Source organism: Natrix helvetica (assembly GCF_964273705.1).
Source record: "Natrix helvetica genome assembly, chromosome: 2".
Taxonomy (NCBI): Eukaryota; Metazoa; Chordata; class Lepidosauria; order Squamata; family Natricidae; genus Natrix; species Natrix helvetica.
Window position 1 is genome coordinate 63,952,264 of NC_138552.1, and position 22,470 is coordinate 63,974,733.

A 22,470-nucleotide genomic window follows, 5' to 3' on the forward strand; every position below is an offset into this window, starting at 1 on the left:
CATTCTGGTCATTAGCTAAGTATATTTTTGCTTTCCCCAAGGACATCAAATCCATTGTGTGCTGTCTACTTGACCTTGATTTCATGATAAAATCATGTGTATATTGTCTTTCAATTATGTTATTCAATTTATTTAAAAAAAGATGCATTCTAAATATGTAAAGCAACTGAAGCTGGAATGTAATGTCAGAATACTGAACTGTTCTTTGCTATGATGATCTTGAATGATAGATGGCAGAATTGGAAAATTTTGCTCACACAGTTATTGAGAGTGTATTAATGTCAGAGAGACCCAGTTTATTTTTTAATACTGAAAAGGAACACATTGAAATATAGAAATTGTTTGTATGGGAAAGGTGGGGATGCTTTGGAATGAGAGTTTCCCAGGGCAAGGAAGCCAATTATGTCAATAAGCAACTGCCTTCAAGCAATAAGCTTCAGAAATACTAAGTAAAGGGAAAGCTAAGGAAAAATGTCTGATCTAAATTGCAATGAAAGAACAATACCTCCATATCGCCAGAGTAAAAGCAAGTGCTTTGAGTTGTTTTATTAAGTTGCAGTAGTTTCTTATCTGACCATGCTATAGCAAGGATCTGGGTAGCTGGTGCCAAATTCAGTGTAGAATACCTGACAGTGGGAATAGGATAGAATAACAATATAGCAAACCTTACAGTCATCTTTAGGGAAGCGGTGGCTCAGTGGCTGCTGAGCTTGTCGATCAGAAAGGTCGGCAGTTCATCAGTTTGAATCCCTAGTGCTGTGTAATGGAGTGAGCTCCAGTTACTTCTCCCAGTTTCTGACAACCTAGCAGTTTGAAAGTATGTAAAAATGTAAGTAGAAAAATAGGAACCACCTTTGATGGGAAGGTAACAGCGTTCCGTGCACCTTTGGCGTTTAGTCGTGCCAGCCACATGGAGACATCTTCGGACAGCGCTGGCTCTTCGGCTTTGAAACAGAGATGAGCACCATCCCCTAGAGTCGGGAACGACTAGCACATATGTACGGGGAGAACCTTTACCTTTACCTTTATAGTCATCCTTATAGAAACATCACAATTATGAAACAGACTTTCCAAAAGAAGTGAATTTAGCACCAATCTCTACAGCATTTCTGGTGCCAGATGAAGAAGCTTCCCTTCATTCTATGCTTTTAAAAAGGGGTCTAAATTTTAAAATACAGTAGAAGGGAGGAAATACTATTTTTAAAAGTGTGCTTTAAAATACGAGGTTGCTGATCTGACTTTTGAATTCATGTATATTTTACAAAAGTGTCTTTTTAAAAAATATTTATCCTTGTAATAGCTTATTTGACATTACTTTGTTCTGATGGTAAGGGAAGGGAATATAAGCCTCTTGGAATCCTGAAGAATTAGAATGCCATGTAAATCCCAGTGAAAAAATAAAAAGAAAGACTAAATATTGTATGCCCCAAATCTGGGCCAAAATATATAGACAATTTCAGCACACAATGTTTTATTCCATAGGTATTCCTATGAAAAGCCAAAATAAGATATGCCATTGAGGTGACTGTGCATTGCAAAGCTCCCACGCTAGATAGGATTCTGCAGATCTTCAAAAGATTGTGACCCTTTAACTAAATATTGAAGTAGCACTCTCCTGAAAAGAACATACTACATCCCTTTACTACCAGCAAAGTAGTCACATTGCTTGCCTTGATAACAACACGTGCCCTTTCAGTCAGCTACCAGAAGTTAACAGAAGACACTTTTGCAAATCTGCAACACATGCTCCAAAATAGAACTGCTGCATGAATCATTTTATTTTATGTGCAATGTTTTTATTTCTGGAATTTACAGAAGGATATTTTGAACATTACCATGATTTACAACATGGTCAAAGTTAACAGTATCTTTAACAGTTTCAGTGTAATAGAATATGGGAATGACCTTGGGAGACAGAAGGGGGAGCCATAGACTGGACAACCAGTATATAAAGGTGTCTTAGATCACAGATGGGTGTATGTTTCACAAAAGACCATTCCTGGTTTTCCAGAGAGCAAAAGGAATGGAGAAGAGAAATACTTTCAGTCTTTCAATATTCTTTTCAAGAAATCTTACAATAAAATAGAGCTATCACTCCTGGTTATGCTTCTTATATGCACTATCTTACAAGGCTGACACTATAGATGCAATTAAATCATTCTTCTCCCCACCCCCTTCCTTAATGCAATTATGTGTTCACATCAAATTCTCTCTGCAGAGAAATATGATCCCCATAAATGCCTTTTCTCTATGCATCTATTGTTGAGCTGATCCCTCCATACATAGCTGTTTTCCTCTTTTTTCTTACCCTCTGTGAAAAATTAACACTAAAGGAAAAATAGGCATAGAGACAAAAATGGAGGGAAGTTTGCATTTCTCTCAGTATTTGATCCTAATCAACATTTTCTAGGAGAGTTTTAGTATTTACAGCATTCCATGCCTGGTTTATAGTGCATGGCTTATTTGACCTGATGCATATAAAAGGATGCTCAGCTAGAATCTGAAAATACATTTTCAGGGCATTATTTTAACTTCTGACATTTAGTCAGCATATAGGCATACATGTTATGTCTACCTGTAACTGATACTTTACAATGAACGTATAAATAACACGTAAACTGCTAAGGCCCTAATTATTATGACTATCTATTGTAAACTGACAGAAGTAACAGTATATATACATTACAGATGTTTAACTGTATTTAAGCAAGAATGGTTGCCATGTAAGCAATATACCATATAACATGATAAAGATAATCACTTACAGTTTGGCTTTTAGGGGAGCCAATATCATTAATTTCTATAATTTGACAAATTAGCAGATGTAGAAAAAGGGGAAACCAAAAACCCAAATACTTTGTTTATTTATTACTAGCAGTCCCGAGTATTTATAGGGGCAAAATGTCTGGACCAAATGTAATTTCTAATATTGGATTTTCCCCTTACCAGAGGCAGCCCCCTTGTGGAGTACTGTCAAGCTATGCTGGTCTTGTTGTATTCAGGTCTTTTCCCATGTAAGATTGAGATTCTCTTGGCAACGTTTCAGGCTGGTGTTTTTGGCTTAAAGGGTGGCTGGAGTCCAACCTACGCCAAGACCCCGCTTACAAAACTCTAAACACAGACCCCACCACCTACCTGGAAAAAAAAACCACCAAATACAAAATAAAAGACTCTCCCATCATTGAAGAGATCCAGCAAAAAATCATCCCCAGAGAGAAATCTCACTCCATTTCATAGAATTAATAAAGAAACAAAACCTACAACCCAGCGACCTACTTGTGAGCTTCAATGTCATATACCTCTTCACCCAAGTGCCTATAAAAGAAGCCTTGACAGCTATCCAGAAAACCCCCCTAAACACATCCTGGACCTGACCAACCACTGCCTATTCAACAAATACTGCATCCATAATGGACAAAGATACAAACAGATAAAAGGAGCACCCATGGGATCACCCCTATCACCCGTCATCGCAAACTTATACATGGAACATTTTGAAACTAACGCCTTAGATAAATCTGAACACAAACCCAAACTCTGGCTTAGATACGTTGATGACACTTTCGTGATTTGGCCACACAGGAAAGAAAAAAGTGGACAACTTCCTCACACATCTCAACAGCCTACACCCCAGAATACAATTCACTATGGAAATAGAAGCAAACAACCAACTTCCCTTTCTGGACGTCCTAATCTACAAAAAGACCAATGGCTCACTAGGACACACCATCTACCAGAAAAAACACACACACCAACTGCTACTTAAACTTCACCACCCTGCACAGATCAACTCTGTAGCCAAGGCCCTCATCTCCAGAACCAAACGCCTAGCCGAAAAACTGAAAACTGAATTACACACTCTCACAAACGTATTAATCTCCAACAGATTCCAAAGAAAAACAATTACCAACCTATTCTAAAGGGAGACTCCCCCAAAACCAAGACACAGAACAGGACAACAGCATCACCCTCCTCCCTTACATCAAAGGCACCACAGATAAAATCAGCAAAATTCTCGACAAACGCAATATCAAGACAGCCTTCAGCACTGACCAAAAAATGGCAACATCTTAAGAAATCCCAAAGACAAAATCCAGCTAGAACACCAAGGAGTCTACGAAATACCATACCAGTATACCATGGGATACTGTGAAATCTAGTCCCTCTTTAGCCAATCTGCCCTGCAACATAAATAGGACAAATGAACAGGAGAATAAATGAACGCATCGCAGAACACAAGAACACAGTAAGAAAAAAAGAAAAAACTTCCCCCCTTTTCCAGCACCTTAAACCTACAGGACATGAAATTAATTTTGAAGGGACCAAATTAATCTCCAAAACTGAACACTTCAACAAGAAAATAATTATGGAAGCTATTGAAATAAAGAAACACTCCTACGAGTCCCTTTTTGGGAGAGGAGGCGGTTTAGAAATGTGAATAAATAATAATAAAAAATAATAACAACATGAATAAACGTGACGTTACCTCCTGCCTACCAGACATCTGGAAACCAGCCCTAGTCAAACGAGCCCCACCCACCACGCAGGCCCTTACAACACAAAACAACAATGGACACACAGTCAGCACCAATCAGCACAAATCTACCAATCATGATACAACCACACAGCCAATCAATCTACTTACTGAAACAAAGCCAGCACTCCACACACACACACACAAGATTTATAGAAAGATGGCAGCTCCGACCATGCTTTAACATGAAGACATGTTAACACGAAGCCAAAAACACCAGCCTGAAGATAGCAAGTGAGATCTTGCCGAAACGTTGGCAAGACAATCTCAATCTTACACAGAAAAAGACCTGAATACAACAAAACCAGCATACCTACACCCGTGAAAATCTATGAAGACACACACACACACACACACACACACACACACACACTTTTAATTAAACTGGTTTTGCTTATCTTACATATTTTCCCTTTCATTATCCTATGACACTTCAGTACTAAATAAATAGCTCAAGACTGAAAACTTCATTGTACAACAAATACTTTGATGAAATCTGTTGCACTTTCTTTTTTTCTACCATGACACTTAGTTTCATAGAACAAAAGTCAAACTGTTTGCAATGTTGATATCTCAAATTGTAATTAATAACTGATGAAGAGTCAGTTGTGTGTAGAAACTGGGATACTGTGAAATCTAGTCCCTCGTTAGCCACAGAACCAGTGGGTGACCTTCAGCCAGCCACTCTCTCTCAGACCTCAGAAGGAGGCTATGGTAAACCATGCCCATGAAATCTTGCAAAGAAAACTGCAGGGAGGCAGTCATCAAGAATTAATACTGAAGGAACCAATAATAATACTGTTTAAGTATTTCTTTTTTTACTTCTAATACTCTTAAATTATATAAAACATAAAAATATCAATAATTTTAACCAATACTATGCAAATATCATTGTATCAAAACAATATAATGAATTAAAATCTACAACATAAAATGGAATCCAACTTTTCATATGCCATTCATATAGTTTGGCATTGCTGCCTAGGCTGAACTCATGTTCAGAAGTAACATGGATTGCTCATGACTCTTAAAGAAAAATAAATAATTTACTAAGAAATAGAAAGATAGGAACTTAATATCCATTAAGATTAAAATTTCTTTTAAAAAATTATAATGCAGTGAGCATAATCAGTTTTAGTTATGTAAGCTGTGATGTAGCTTCCAGGCTTACGTGCACTTTATTTCATTCATCAGCTTCTGCATTGACATGAAGAACAAATTGCTATTATCATTGTATCTAAAAAAAGAAACAGTGGAATCTTTAAATTGTGCTCTCTGGTCCCAGCTTCTTGAACACTGGCTAGTATAAGCCTACAGTACTCTAAGTTGTGATGGCATGTGGAGCAAAACATTAACATTTTTATTTCTCATCAACTCACATGAAAAGAATGTGAAATTGCTGATGTCTGAGGTTCTAACTGCATACTAACTGTATACGATTGCATAGTCATGCTTATTAGGAATTACAGGAGCTGAAATACAACACTGATTTGTATCTTCATGCCAATCAAGTTTAAATCTAAAATTCCATGTGCTCCATGGAACATATTACAAGCATGCACAGCAAAAGCTCATTTTCATATTGTTATTCACAGGCTTTTTCAGGAAACACCAATGCTGACAGTGTGGTATATTACAAGCTTGAACATTCCATCAAAGCAAGGTTTCTACGATTTGTCCCTTTAGATTGGAACCAGAATGGCAGGATTGGGATGCGGATCGAAGTCTATGGATGTGCTTATCGTAAGTTATGTCTTTTCCTTTAATGAGAAGAATGACACAAATCTGCAATATATTTCAAAACTGCAAATGAAATGCCGCTTAATTAGGCTTTGCTTATTTCAGCTGTAGTAAAGGCTTTTAGAGAGACACAGTGGCTCAGTGGCTAAGATGCTGACTTGGTGATCAGAAAAGTCGGCAGTTCAGCAGTTCGAATCGCTAGAGCCATGTAATGGAGTGAGCTCCCGTTACTTGTCCCAGCTTCTGCCAACCTATCAATTCAAAAATATGTAAAAATGCAAGAAAAATAGGAGTAACCTTTGGTGGGAAGGTAACAGCATTCTGTGCACCTTTGGCATTTAGTCATGCCGGCCACATGACCACAGCGACGTCTTCAGACAGCCTGACTCTTTGGCTTTGAAATGGAGATGAGCACTGCCCCCTAGAGTTGGGAATGACTAGCACATATGTTTTTATCTTTACCTTTTTAAAGGTTTTTGGGGGGAGGGATATCAAAATTGCATATTAACAGCTTATTGTCCTTTTTATCTTGGTTTTTTGCATACTGAGATCAATATCATGCAACACTGGAATTTATCTACATAATTCTGAATTCCATTTGTAGAAAGGTTTGTTTTTCCTTTGTGGGGGCTGCTTTAAGCAAACTAGGATGGCAAGTACTATGTTTTTCATGAGTCATTGGACATTATGTGTCTGAATGTTTCAATTTATTTATCTGTCCACTTTTTGGAGATTGGAAAAGGAAAAAAAATCAATAAACCCCATGTTCAGAAATAGAGATGCACCATTTAAAGTGCATCATTAAGGTTCAATGTTAAAGGATAGTAAAAATAAAACCAGAAAGAGCCTGGGGATTATGTGCAAATATTACATCTGATGGATTTGTTAACTGATCATTGTAGTTGATAGATGACAACATATTGAAAATAGAATGAACATTTAGCACGTTGTTCACTTTGTTCCCTGGTTTTAATAGACTTATCTTTCCCAGTGGAAAGGCAGTGATTAAAAATAAAACTAAAGGGAAAGAAAGTCTCAGATAGTTGCAGTATGTTTCAGTGAAGTTTATTTACAGAGAGGTCATATAGAGTTGCAAGCAGATTTATTAATTTTACAGGACAAGATAGAAAACTGGGGTGGGTGGGGAGAAGCAATTGATGCAACTCAAAGGAAGTCAAAGGTATTAACAGGATCTTTTAAAATACTGCAGATACCCCTTCAGCAGAGATAATGGATTCTTTAATGGGCTCACAAAGATGAATTTTAAAAAGCTTATGCCCAAAACAAAGCCCAATATAGTAAGTGTTATGTCAAGTGAAATAATATGAAATAGGAGCTTTCCATTGATTTGGAAGAGGACAGTCAATTGAAAAATGACCTACGGGAAGTCTGATATATCTTCATTTACTTCACAAATGTAGCTTTCAAGAACTATTGCCTCTTTTGTCTTCTTTACTTAGGCTGTGTGAATGTTGTTCGTGACTTATTAAATCATCCTTACAGATTATGATAAATACTACATTATGTTAGTGTCTAATATCCTATTGAAAGTGCACATCTATGAAAATGGGAAATTTATATGCACCGCCATAAACAGAAGGGACGAAATCGCAAAGCATGCTTTCTGTCGTCGCAACGCAAGCTTCTCCCTTTATATATTCTTACCATTAGCAAGATTTTTAAAGGCCAGAGTTTTCTCTGTGATATTGCAACTCAGGTTTATTTGGGCATCCTCACTGTTAGCTACAGATGCCTCTGCTAACATATAATGAGAGAAAAGTGTATTATCAATGGCCAAATGTGTATAACTTTGGAGAAATAAAGCCTATTATGTATGAAAATTGTGCCTGTTTCCCCACATATAGAAAGTGGGAAATTGTTTTATTTCTCTCTTATATTTCAGAATTTGTCAAATGCTCTTGTAATATTTTGTAACTTAAACAATACGAATCCTCTGTTTACAACCTCTGAAATCTCTATTGTTTCCCCATGTTATTCCTGACAACATTTCTTGCATTTGTGTTTTAGGTATCACATGAACAATATATTATCATACTATATATTTTATAAGAATATAAAAGCTGTTTTATAAGAAAACTGGTTTTTTTTTTACTTCCAGGATCTGATGTAGCAGATTTTGATGGAAGGAGTTTCCTGCTTTACAGATTTAAACCCAAATCCACAACGGCCCTAAAAGATGTAATTTCTCTGAAGTTTAAAACCAGCCAAAGGGATGGGATTCTGCTACACAGAGAAGGACAGAATGGAGATCACATCACATTGGTTTTAGCTAACGGGAAGCTTTCATTATTCATTAATATAGGTACCAAATACACAGTCATATTGTCCCTCTTTTAATAACATAACAAAAGAAATCTGAACTCTCATATCTTTGCCATCTCTGTTGTTTATTATAGCAGACTTAACCATTTGTTTTTCTCCTCTTGAAGGTGATGCTAAAATGTATTCTGCTGATGCCCAGATTAATATCACTCTGGGTAGCCTTTTGGATGACCAGCATTGGCATTCAGTCCTCATTGAACATTTCAATAATCAAGTGAACTTTACAGTTGATAAACATACTCACCATTTTCATGCAAAGGGAGAATTCAATTATTTGGACCTTGATTATGAGGTGTGAAAATTATCTTTCATTTATTAGAGTTATTATCGTTGTGATGTAAATGAGATTATGCGATTCGAGGATACTGTGAGATGCATAGTTGAGACTTCTCTGCTTCTCTGCCTTCTGTAGAATTAACCAAATTTGATTTTGTTATGAAACACAGTTCGTAAATTATTGCTATGCAGGATTTAAAGCATGGACAGTGAGAAAGTACAATATTAGCAGGGAATTCAGCTTTATACTGATGTTCAGTTGGGGATGCTAATTTCTTCCCTGCTGAGTAAATTTCCTTTTTGGAATTGGTGGCAACACAACTTCACCAGTCAGTTCTTATATCTCTTCATTATTTGCTAGTAAATGTGCAGTGTTAATCATTCAAGCAGGCATGGGAAGCATGAAATAAACTAAGGAAGGAATGGTTTGCTGTGTTTTTTTAAAAAAAGTTATTTTAGGATGCAGTGTAGTTACAGTGACCAGGTAAGTAATCTGAATCTAGGTCTCTATTTATTAAAATCCTCATCCTAATATCAAAACCCTTATTGCAAGAAATCAGTTCAAATCTCTAGTAAGAAAAAATATTGGCTGTTTCCTGCTGCAATAGTCTAAAAGAGAAGAAGGCACTTACCAGACAGTAAAAAAGAAAGTACCACATACTATTTGCTTTAATCAAGCTTACTATGCAGCCACAAACATATTACTCCAGTGTTCTACAAAAAAAGTTGCCCAATCCTTCTGTAGACCAGTGGAAGAAGGTAATTTGATCACTTTGTCATTGCACTAATCCCTTATCTTATCATCTTTCATCTCTGTGTAATGGTTTAGAGAATCATATGAGAAATTGAACAAATGTAGTTGAGCATGAGATATAAATAAATATGCCGAGTTCATGTGAATTATTAAAAAAAAAACAGAGCAGCTTTCTATGTAGAATAAAACTATTCATTGCACAGGAATGTTCAAGACTATAACATATGTGTGTATAGTACAATGCAGGAGTGGCAAACCTATAAATCTTCAAATATTGTTGAAATATAACTCCCAACAGCCATTATGTATCATGGCCAAGAGTACTACAGCAAATGTATGGCAACATCTGGAAGATCACAAGTTCTTCATCATTGGTTCAGAGCATGAAATATAACATGAAGAACAGCATGCCATGAATATTTTTAGTAAAAATAAATGGAAATAATAATACACACATTTGTGAAACATACATACATAGTTTCATTGGACTGAAACATCACAGTACAATTTCAGATAGACAGGTACAATGACCACAAGAAAACAGAATTTTTATACAGTACAAAACATTGATAAAAATTAGGTCATCACTATATACATGTAGATGTATAGTATATTTGCATGTATGTATGAGGGTATCTATATGTTTATTGTTTGTGTGTGTGTGTGTGTATGTATGTTCTGAATTGATATTTATAGGTAAACATTGTTCAGTTAGAAATGAGAAATAAATTTTATTCTCTTAAAATTGCTATTGAATAAATCTCCTTTTCAAGAATGAGAACATGCTTATTTAGAGTATTTTCATTGTCTTATTACCTATGGAAGTACTATGGAAGTATATTTAAGGTCTGCATTTTAACCTGCAATTTATGTTAATGCATTTGCAAATTAAAAAGAGCTTTCAAATAAATAAAAAAATAAGTTGATGCTAAATTGGCTAAAATGGAAAGTGGTGTTTTTATTCTACTGTTAGTGTTTTTGTCATCATAGTTGCAAGCAGATTGTCAGAAAATTATTTAATACTGTTATTGATTTTTATTCTCTTTCTAAGCTCAGCTTTGGAGGGATTGCAATGCCTGGAAAATCAGGCATATTACCATGGAAAAACTTTCATGGATGTTTTGAAAATATTTATTACAATGGTGTGAACATTATTGATTTGGCCAAGAGATATAAACCTCAGATCAACATAATGGTAAGAGATATTTATATGTGTGCACTCTCCCTCCTTCCCTCCCTCCCTCCCCCCCCCCTCTCTCTCTACACACACACAGAGAGAGGGACAAACATACATTCCTTTTTGGCCTCAGTTCATAGTAATATTCAAATTGCAATCTAAGGTTGGTATGTATTTAATTCTAAAAACTTAATTTAAGTACACCATTGGAAATAGTTTTCTCATCCCTCCTTCCTTCCAACTGTGCCCTTCCTTCCAACTGTGCCCATGAAAAATATTTCTGGTTGACATAATATAATAAGAGAATAAGGTACCATGGAGGAATGAAAGGGAATATTGTTAGTGTGATTAAATTAAGAGTCTCTGGTACAAGCCTAATGTCTCCTTCTACCAACTACCTCTATTCATTTCATATTGTTCAGAAGGCCCCTTGGTTCTTGGTTTATTTTTTTCTGTGGTTATAAAGGCTTGTGTGGCAAAGGAAATAATACAGCACTGATGATGTTACTTACTTTGATAATAAAATGTCTGGGGGAAAAAAGCATCCAAAGTCCCATAATTTCAACACTGAGCTACAAATATTCTCTTCTATCAGAAACAATGCACTTCAATCACCAATTTTTAAAAGTGAAGTTACCTTAGGATGTATACATCCTGAAGGTCCCTCAATCCTTTGGAGCGCTCAAAATGACCCTCCGAGCAAACTGGAAGTCATTCCGGTTTGTCCGGAGGTTCGTTTTGACTGCTCTGGAGACTTCAGGGAAGCGTCCTGAAGGTCCCTGAAGCCCCTGGAGGGCTTCCGGGGGAGGCTGTTTTCGCCCTCCCCAGGCTCCTATACAGCCTCTGGAGCCTGGGGAGGGCAAAAAAGCAGGCAAAAAATGGGGGGGGGAGTGCCTGTCATGCACACTGGGTGTGTGTGTCATGCATTGCATTATGGGTGTGGCACACCTGCACACTACCCCCCTGCGCTCCCCCCACTTATGGCACGCGAGACAAAAAAGATTTGCCATCGCTGGAATAGGTAATAGTGTCAAAATATTGAAAAATACTTGTTTACATGTTAGTTACATATTCTCATCATGTATGTAAAAGTGTGTGTTCATGTGCATACTCAATAAACTACAAAAAAGAATAACAAATAAAGAAGGAATGAAAAGAAATGCCATTGGAAAATCTAGTTATGTATATTTAAAGTTTAAACTGAAAAATAAAGAATTATTTGAAACTTTTTTGAATTTCTAGGAATGGGAGATAAACAGAATATATCCAGTTCCATTTTAACATGACTACGCAATTAAATTTTCCTGAACTTTTCATGAGACTGTAATGCAATTTGCAGCATACAATATACAAAAATGTACATATTAAATTAAAGGGAGTTTCAGCGTGGTCTCACTCACCATCTTCAGGCTGGGTTTTGGGCTTAAAGTATGATCGGAGCTGCCGCCTTTCTATAAATCTTGGGGTGGGGGTATGGAGTGCTGGCTTTGTTTTAGTAACTGGAGTGATTGGTTGTGTGGTTGTATCATGATTGGTAGATTGGTGCTGATTGGTGCTGGCTGTGTGTACATTGTTGTTTTATGTTGTAACCGCCTGGGTGATGGGTGGGGCTTGTTTGTTGACTACGGTTGGTTTCCAAATGTTTGGTAGGCAGGAGGTATCACATTTATTCATGTTGTGGGGGTGTTTCTCTATTTCGATAGCTTCCATAATTATTCTCTTGTTGAAGTGTTCTGTTTTGGAGATTAACCTGGTTCCTTCAAAATTAATTTCATGTCCTGTAGCTTTAAGGTGCTGGAAAAGGGAGGAAGTTTTTTTCTTTTTTTCTTAGTGCATTCTTGTGTTCTGCGATTCGTGCATTTATTCTCCTGTCTGTTTGTCCTATGTATGTTGCAAGGCAGATTTTGCATGGTATTTCGTAGACTCCTGGGTTTTCTAGCTGGATTTTGTCTTTGGGGTTTCATAAGATGTTGGCTATTTTGGGGTCAGTAGTCCACCCAGAAGTGACTTACAGAAGTAGCACTCACCAACCTGAGGAAAGACTACAACATAATCATTCTCCCAGCAGACAAAGGTAATGCCACATTGGATGTCTTACTACCAAGCCAAACTATCCAACCTACTCCAAGACCCCTCTAAACACAGACCTCACCCTACCTGTAAAAAAAACCACAAAATCCTAAATAAAAGCCTCTCCCATCAGTGAAGAGATCCAGCATAAACTCATCCCCAGAGAGAAATCTTCCAGATGCCCCAAACTCTATGGCTTCCCCAAGATACACAAAGAAGGAACAACCACTCAGACCCATAGTCAGCTCCACAGGCTCACCTCTACAGAATCATGCCAAATTCCTCGCCAAACAACTCCAACCCTATGCAGAATCCATCACCTGATACGTACAAAACTCACTCCACTTCATAGAAACAATAAAGAAACAAAACCTACAACCCAGCGACCTACTCATGAGTTTCGATGTCATATCCCACTTCACCCAAGTGCCTATAAAAGAAGCCTTGAAAGCTATCCAGAACAAACACAACCCCCCTAAACACATCCTGGACCTGACAACCACTGCCTAACCAACACATACTTCATCCATAATGAACAAAGATACAAACAGATAGAAGGAGCACCCATGTGATCACCCCTCTCACCCGCCATCGCAAACTTATACATGGAACATTTTGAAACTAATGTTTTAGATAAATCTGAACACAAACCCAAACTCTGGCTTAGATATGTTAATGACACTTTTGTGATTTGGCCACATGGGAAAGAAAAAAGTGGACAACTTCCTCACACATCTCAACAGCCTACACCCCAAAATACAATTCACCATGGAAATAGAAGCAAACAACCAACTTCCCTTTCTGGATGTCCTAATCTACAAAAAACCCAATGGCTCCCTAGGACACACCATCTACCAGAAAAAAACACACACCAACTGCTACTTAAATGCACAATCCCATCACCACCCTGCACAGATCAACTCTGTAGCCAAGACCCTCATCTTCAGAACCAAACGCTTCGCTGACAAAGACCACCTGAAAACTGAATTACACAAACTCACAAATGTATTAATCTCCAACGGAGTCCAAAGAAAAAACAATTACCAATCTAATCCAAAGGGAGTCTCCCCCCAAAAACCAAGACACAGAACAGGACAACGGCATCGCCCTCCTCCCATACATCAAAGACAGCACAGATAAAATCAGCAAAACTCTCCACAAACACAATATCAAGACAGCCTTCAACACTGACCAAAAAATAGCCAACATCTTAAGAAACCCCAAAGACAAATTCCAGTTAGAAAACCAAGGAGTCTACGAAATACCATGCAAAATCTGCCCTGCAACATACATAGGACAAAGGAATAGGAGAAAAAATGCATGCATCGCAGAACACAAGAACTCATTAAGAAAAAAAGGAAAAAAAAAACTTCCTCCCTTTTCCAGCACCTTAGAGCTGCAGGACATGAAATTAATTTTGAAGGAACCAGGTTAATCTCCAAAACAGAATACTTCAACAAGAGAATAATTATGGAAGCTATTGAAATAGAGAAACACCCCCACAACATGAATAAATGTGACGATACCCCCCACATACCAAACATCTGGAAACCAGCTCTAGTCAACAAATGAACCCCACCCACCACCCAGACCATTACAACACGAAACAACAATGTACACACAGCCTATACCTATTTCCCTGGCCTAGCTGATAAAGGAGGAGAGCCTGTGGCTTAGTTGCTAAGACTCCTGCCTAATATGTAATACAGCCCAGGTTCAAATCCCAGTAAGGGTATGGCTAGCTGATGAGAGCTAAATATCTTAAAATAGATCTATACTAGTCTCCCTTTATTTATTTATCAGCACAAATGCAACACAAATGTAACAAGGCATACACACAGACACACACACAGAGACACACACACACACACACACACACACGGTGATAAAATTGCTTGAGGGCGGGGAAGTATGTTTAATGAGAAAAGGACAAAGTTAGAGAAATATATTGGGAAAATGATACCTAAACATACAGCTACATTTATCTGTATCTATATCATCTATCTCTGTATCTACCTGTATTTCAAATGTTCAGTCCCCTGTTTTTGTAAAGAATAGATTATCAAGCTTGTACTCTTCACATATCTAATATACTCATGGAGGGGTCTCCAAATTATTTAAACTAATGATGTATTGACTAGCAACCTTGCTAAGATGCTTCTAGTTCTGTATTTTTATCAGTACAGACTGACAGCTCTCAAAGGGATGACATTATCTATTTAAAATGCTACTTTTCATTACTATCTTTTCCTGAAGCAGCTGAACAATATACAACTGCTATCTGTAATTTCCGACCATCGTAATAGACAAACTAATCTTGGCTAATCCACTCCATTTCTGCATTGGCCTAATGTTTATCTTGTTTCCTTTGTTTCCAGGGCAATATATCTTTCTCCTGTTCTGAGCCTCCAATTATTCCTGTCACCTTTTTGAACCCCAACAGCTATTTAGCATTGCCTGGAACAGCAGGACTAGATGAAATTTCAGTCAGTTTTCATTTCCGCACCTGGAACAATGAGGGACTGTTGCTATCAAATAAACTATATCAGACTTCAGGTGGCCTCCTTATGTATCTAAGTGATGGGAAAGTTAAGCTGAGCTTCTACAAACCCGGAAAGGCACAGAGTGACATCACTGCAGGTGAAGCAAAAAGCAGAAGAAAGCAATTTCTAAAATAAATGCCTGGACTAAGCATCAGAATCCTGATAAAAGCATTTTGTGTGTTTATCTTTTAAGTGAGAAAAACATGCTTTATTTATACCAGTTTTCTCCAACGTAAATGGGGATTCAAATACCAGAATTCCCGAGTTGGCATGGCAGCAGATGAGAATCCTGGCACTCTGACCTTAAACATCTGAAGTTGGAAAGTTTGAAGAACACCAAAGTTGCTTAACATGGGAAATGTTTGTGACAGGGCCTCCTACAAAGTTCAACTTCATATGTTGTTCAGCTGAAATAATTTGAATAAAATAATATATGATATACTAAGTACATGGACAGTTTACTGCCCAATACAGAATATTTATTACAAATTATCTGTCTGGTTCTCTAGAAGATAGAGTTCTGGACCTGATAAAAAAAAAAAAACCTGTATAAAGTAAAGACTGTATAGCTATCCTTTCTTTTATCACAAATCTAAACCTTTATGCCTAAATATATGAATTTCAGAATCTGTATGATAGCAGAGACTGATAACAGGAAACCAAATTGTTGAATCCAATAATTTGGGCATAATTCTAAGTAATTCTTCGGGTTGCCTTAAGATTATATTTGGGGTTGGGTTATGCTGTGCTTTCCAGATAAAATGGTACAAGTTGCATCATTGTTAACTTCCATGGCCATTGAAGGTCATTCCAATAAAAAAAAATCAGATTAACTCACACCTGGCACTGGATATAAATATTTCTTGAACTTGCTTAATGAATATCCATTTGTGAGGTCATTAGACTATAACTCAAGAACAGCCATATTCATCTAGTCCAACATTCTGCTTCCACAATGGCCAGTTATTTATGGAGAAGTTACAAGTAGGACTTAAGTTCAATGATGATTTCTCACTGCCTTTAATCATTTAGGTGACGCTGCAAGCCAATGTTTTCTTCCCAATAGTGGACAACCAGAAGTACTGGGGTAAAAAACCCTATGTCATATATAAAAGCCCAGTGTTGTATATGAAATGTCAGCAAGGCTAAGCACCTGAGAGCTACTACATCTGGCCTTTAAAAAACTGGATGACCAATACATTGCAACAGATACATTAAAAAGATAACCCTCAAAGTATTTTAGTATTTGCTTGGATTTACTGGGTCATTTCCGGTAGCTCTATTATTCAGAAGGCATATCTTTAGAGTTGTTTAAACCCAAAAGCAAATGGCCTAAGCATTATTCTAATACGGCTCTTAAATTGAATGTTGTGGTCTTTATCACATATATGGTTTATAGAAGCGTTGATAAAACAGGAGATTAACAGGTTTTCCTCTTGCAGCATTTATTTGCAGCTTTCCATTTGAGTGAGTGGTAAAGTAACTGAAATATAACAGCTGGGATAATTGAATGATTGCCAGCAGCAATTCAGTATCATGGTGGTGATTTATGCAAAGCATCCATCCTGGAATTGAAGTTCTGAAATTGGGTTTAGTCACAGCACAACCAATCATAATGTATGTGAACACTCCCCAACACAGATTAAATAATCAGAAAGTGTGTCCATTTTTGGCTTTCCTAGACTCACCATCAGAAAAAAGTTAATTCTACAGCAACAATGTCACTGATGTGCCGTTTACTGTGATATATCTGGCTTCCCCCAAAGCAGTTTAAATCACAGCCCAATTACATGCATGTTAATGACACAATCATAGTTCACTGCCTGTTTTAATTGGTTTCTTCCATGCCCTGTAATGTCTAACTGGTTTCCTGACATGCGTTTCTGACAGACTAGTAAATGGCAGGCACAAATCAAAACTCTCTGTAAAATATTTGTCTACAACCTGACACTTCATGCAACGAAAAGTCAAAAACTACATTAGAATAGAATTTATCTCACTGTACAATGCAACTAAGACAAAATTTTCGAGGAGTTATAAATGAAAGTTTTCATTTATTTATGCAGCTATAAAATACCATGTGTCTTTTTTTTAAAAAAAAAGGTTCTTGCTTCCTCAGCAGAAAGTTATCTAACAACAGCACACTGTGAACTTTTTTTGTCTTACTAGTAAGTTGGAAGTGTTTATTGTAGCCATTGGAGCAAATCAAGTCTGCAAGTAGAGATTGAGTAATTAAATTATGAATGGTTGGACAGGTTTCTTACCCTACAGGCAGACTTATGACCCGCTTTCACACAGACAATATGTGATAATTAAATTGGAGCATATTACTTTGAGCACAGCTCTGAGACTTCATTACCAGAGATATATAAAGATTTTTTTTTGTTTCCCACATAAAACAGAGAACAATCGCACATATTAATTTATGAATGATTAACTGACAATAAACCAAGACTTCCTATTGCAGTAGGGTCTTTATATAATGCTCCCAATGCAATTCTTTTTGCTAGTTGTTCAGCAGTTGTTTAGAAAGATGGAAGTTTTGAAATAAGAAATTAGGATATGGGTTACAATTAGGGGTGATATTATACAGACTGTTGCATCACTTTGTGGGCCATCTTCAAGACATGATTCAACTGAGTCACCATCAAATCACTCCATCAAAGCTTGGTACAGGTAGTTTTTGACTTACAACAGTTCATTTAGTCACCGTTCAAAGTTAAAACGGCACTGAAAAAGGTGATTTATTACCATTTTCCACATGATTATTGCAACATTACCATAGTCATGCCATCAAAATTTGGATGCTTAGCAATTTATGATGGTTAGAGTGTCATGTGATCACCTTTTTCGACCTTCTGATGAGCCAATTCTTCTGACCTAAGACCACAACATCAATGGGGAAGCCAGAGTCACTTAACAACTGTGTTACTAATTTAATCTGCAGTGATTCACTTAACAAACTTTGGCAAGAGCGATTATAATATGGGGCACAACTCACTTAAGAAATGTCTCACTTAACAACAGAAATTTTGGACTCAATACAACTCTTAATTTTATCACACACACAAACCTGAATAGGCATTTGACTGGAGGTCATGGTAAAAGACATTATAAATTACACCAAAGTATTAGAAATATCTGCTTGTGATAGTACGGAATCTTTCATTTAAATACTATAGTCTATCCCTTGGTATTACAAGGGCAGGGAGTCAGTAAAAAGAGAAAGAAAGCAAATATATGATGATTCACACAAGCTGGAATTTCATTTTTTCAAAAGTGCTAAAGATTATGAAATGCTTATCAGATATTATATTAATACGTTCTCTTGATCTCAACATTTCTTGACATTTTTTCCCCTTCTAGGTGCTGGTTTACATAATGGGCAGTGGCATTCTATATATTTGTTAACTAAAAAGAATCGTGTAACCTTAATGGTAGATAACGAAGCAATGTCAACATCTCATATGTTAGTGCCTATGCATATATTTTCAGGAGACACCTATTATTTTGGAGGTGAGATACATTTCATTTTCTTGTTAAACCATAAAAATCTGAGTTTTGAAAAACCATAAATGAAACTTGGGAGCATTATTAGTAAAATTTATTGTAGATTTCAGTTGAACATCTCCGCTTCATGTCATTAGCATCTTCTGGGCTTAGCACAGGACTAAGATTTGATGAGACATATCAATTCTTCAGGGTTTTGGGTTTTGTTTTTTGTTTTTTGGAAGAAGAGTCATCTGATTTTAACATTTAAAACAATTTCTTAATATAGTACTATAAAAACTAATATTTAATCTTTCTCACTGTCTTTCCTTGTATATGATCCTAACTTTGTAAAATTATAAAAGCCATCAGGCTCAATGCACATAAAACTACTGTACTATTCCCCTTTCCCCTAAAAATTACAACAGTGGCAAAACTGTATACGACAAATATACATATGCAACAATGGTAATCTCCAAAAGGACTTTCAGCATTCTAAAATAATTTAAAGCTGCAGGAGACTTGAACAAGGACATTTTCCCTGCTTATTCTACAAATGTTTGAGAATATTTGAAGCTAAGCCCCATTTTCTTTGATAAAAGATACATAATGATGCCTCATCACACGTTTTTTCCCCTGAAGATATATCAGTACATTCAGCTCAGAAATGGGGGGTGGGGGGAAGCAGATTTCATTTGGGGTGTGTGTTAACACGTGCTCTCAAGATTCATTTGTTCTCAATTATTTTATTTTATTATTTTTCTGTTTCTCCTTTTGGGCATTTATTGAGAGATTTAAGGGAGATTTACGAGAGAAAGAACGTAAACGTCTTTCATAACTCTACATGTGCCTTTTGTCCTAATTTGACATAGTCCTCAAGCTAATGTAAACATACAATCTGTGTATTTTTGGTTGATAATCTTTACAGGCATAGCACTGTAATATTATGTTAAACCAATTGTTTAAATCCTATATATGTTTAACTAATGACAAAGCCATTTTGTACAGAAAATACTTATACATAATTTAAAAGAACATTTTCCTATTCCTAAGTTTTATATAAAATTCCTTCCAACAAAATGTCTGAATGTTCAGCTCCCCGAGTTATAGCAGACTGTCTGGATAAAGCAAAGGAAGTTTAATACAATTTTTACTATTATTTCTCATAGTTTACTTTAAATCAGCATTTTCTTTCTTAAGATATAAACAAGCTTCATTATGAACTCTGTTAAAGTTATTGAATATTATCAGACAAGGAGGGTTAATAAGACTTAGAAGGTAATACATTTGGATTAATATCAATGAAGGGTTCGGGTGCATAAATCGTAAGGCACCACTGTCACACTAGAAAAACAAGTCACTAATGGAAATGGCGTCATTTGTCATGTTGCATAGCCTGTTGGCATTCATATTTCAAACTGATGACTGTTCAAAGGACTTTTGTCACTGGAAGGGGAATTACTGAGAATATGAAAACTTACAAATGTGCGTATCCTTCTCTTTATGATGTCATTGGTGTATTTTCTTTTCTGCTGGCATTGTGGTAGCATTACATTCCTTTCTGCTTATTTCCATTTTTACTTTTGTTGATAAACTGACAGTGTGCTAATCTTAAAAATAAGAAGCATCCTTCCTATTTTTTTTAATAATAATTTTAAAAATAAATGTATTCATTGTAGCTTTCATCTATGGGAAAAAGCTAATCAGGTACTTCTTAGAACTTTGCATAAATCACATAAAAGAACTGCATTTTTTCAAGTCATTGTTTATTTTGTTCTGGAATTATGTGTGAATTAAGTTGGAATCTCAGATTATAATTCCCAGTACATGGTAAGTCTATCACTAGGGCATTACATTGTAAATTTAATTATTTTCCCCAATGAATCACTTTCATATTTTTACTTCTAGGATGCCCAATTAATATCAACAACTCAGAATGTAAGAATCCCTACAGTAGCTTCCTTGGATGTATGAAACAAATTTCCATTGATGGCAAATCTATAGATTTAATTTCAGTTCAACAAAATACAATAGGACATTTCAGTGACCTTCAAATAGATTTGTGTGGCATTATAGATAGGTAAGAGATTATATTTCAGTGAAAAAGATTGATTTTTGATTGCTGCTGAGATTAAAACATTTAGATATTTTAAACATGCTTTTCTTTCTGGTCCTTATGTAAGTTCGGATATATGAAGACAAAATGACAACTGTTTTCCCCTAAACTTTTAGTTATTTGAAGAAGGTATGGCAAATTTCTTTTTCTTTTCTTTTCTTTTTTCCCCCAATACTGTTACTACTTGTGTCCTAAATTTCAATTGCCCTGCAATTCAAAGTTTCTCGATCTATATTTATAGCTGTTTTTTCTGGCTTGATTGCGTTTAGCAAACTATCCTCAACATTATTTTAAGGCCACATTGGCAATAAAATGCCTTGTGAAAATGTATCTGAGTCATAGATAATAAATGCACTTGCTAAAATTTGCTTGGTTTGGTGTGTATAGATTAGCTATATCTATTTAATGTCTTATCAGACCAGATTACACAATTTATTCAGGGAAGGTACAGGGACAGTCAGATGGAAATATTATAATGTTTCAACATCTTCATCAATGATTTGGATGAGGGAATAAATGGGGAACTCATCAAATTTGCAGATGATACCAAGCTGGCAGGAATAGCCAACACTCCAGAAGATAGGCTTAAGATACAGAAGGATCTTGACAAACTTGAACATTGGGCACTATCTAATAAAATGAAATTCAATGGTGAAAAGAGTAAGGTTCTACATTTAGGCAACAAAAACGGAATGCACAGGTACAGTATAGGTGATACCTTACTCAGTAGTAGTAACTGTGAAAGGGATCTTGGAGTCCTAGTGGACAACCATTTAAATATGAGCCAGCAGTGTGCAGCAGCTGCCAAAAAAGCCAACACAGTTCTAGGCTGCATCAACAGAGGGATAGAATCAAGATCACGTGAAGTGTTAATACCACTTTATAATGCCTTGGTAAGGCCACACTTGGAATACTGCATTCAGTTCTGGTCGCCACAATGTAAAAAAGATGTGGAGACTCTAGAAAGAGTGCAGAGAAGAGCAACAAAAATGATTAGGGGACTGGAGACTAAAACATATGAAGAACGGTTGCAGGAACTGGGTATGTTTAGCTTAAGAGAAAGAAGGACTAGGGGAGACATGATAGCATTATTCCAATATCTCAGAGGTTGCCACAAAGAAGAGGGAGTCAAACTATTCTCCAAAGCACCTGAGGGTAGAACAAGAAGCAATGGGTGGAAACTAATCAAGGAGAGAAGCAACTTAGAAATGAGGAGAAATTTCCTGACAGTGAGAACAATTAATCAGTGGAACAGCTTGCCTCCAGAAGTTGTGAATGCCCCAACACTGGAAGTCTTTAAGAAGATGTTGGATAGCTATTTGTCTGAAATGGTATAGGGTTTCCTGCCTAGGCAGGGGGTTGGACTAGAAGACCTCCAAGGTCCCTTCCAACTCTACTATTGTATTGTATTGTATAATGAATATTAAA

At 36.5% G+C, this 22,470-nt stretch overlaps 1 protein-coding gene across 1 annotated transcript in view; it reads left to right on the plus strand.

Moving 5' to 3' along the window:
* CNTNAP4 (contactin associated protein family member 4) overlaps positions 1-22,470 on the plus strand; it is a 285,271-nt gene that overhangs the window by 190,344 nt on the left and 72,457 nt on the right. Inside the window, exons 4-10 of the mRNA XM_081943209.1 lie at positions 6,130-6,277; positions 8,394-8,597; positions 8,725-8,909; positions 10,699-10,842; positions 15,273-15,534; positions 18,804-18,953; positions 20,835-21,006. Of these exons, the coding sequence (XP_081799335.1) occupies positions 6,130-6,277; positions 8,394-8,597; positions 8,725-8,909; positions 10,699-10,842; positions 15,273-15,534; positions 18,804-18,953; positions 20,835-21,006 (1,265 nt within the window). The remainder of the gene's footprint in view (positions 1-6,129; positions 6,278-8,393; positions 8,598-8,724; positions 8,910-10,698; positions 10,843-15,272; positions 15,535-18,803; positions 18,954-20,834; positions 21,007-22,470) is intronic.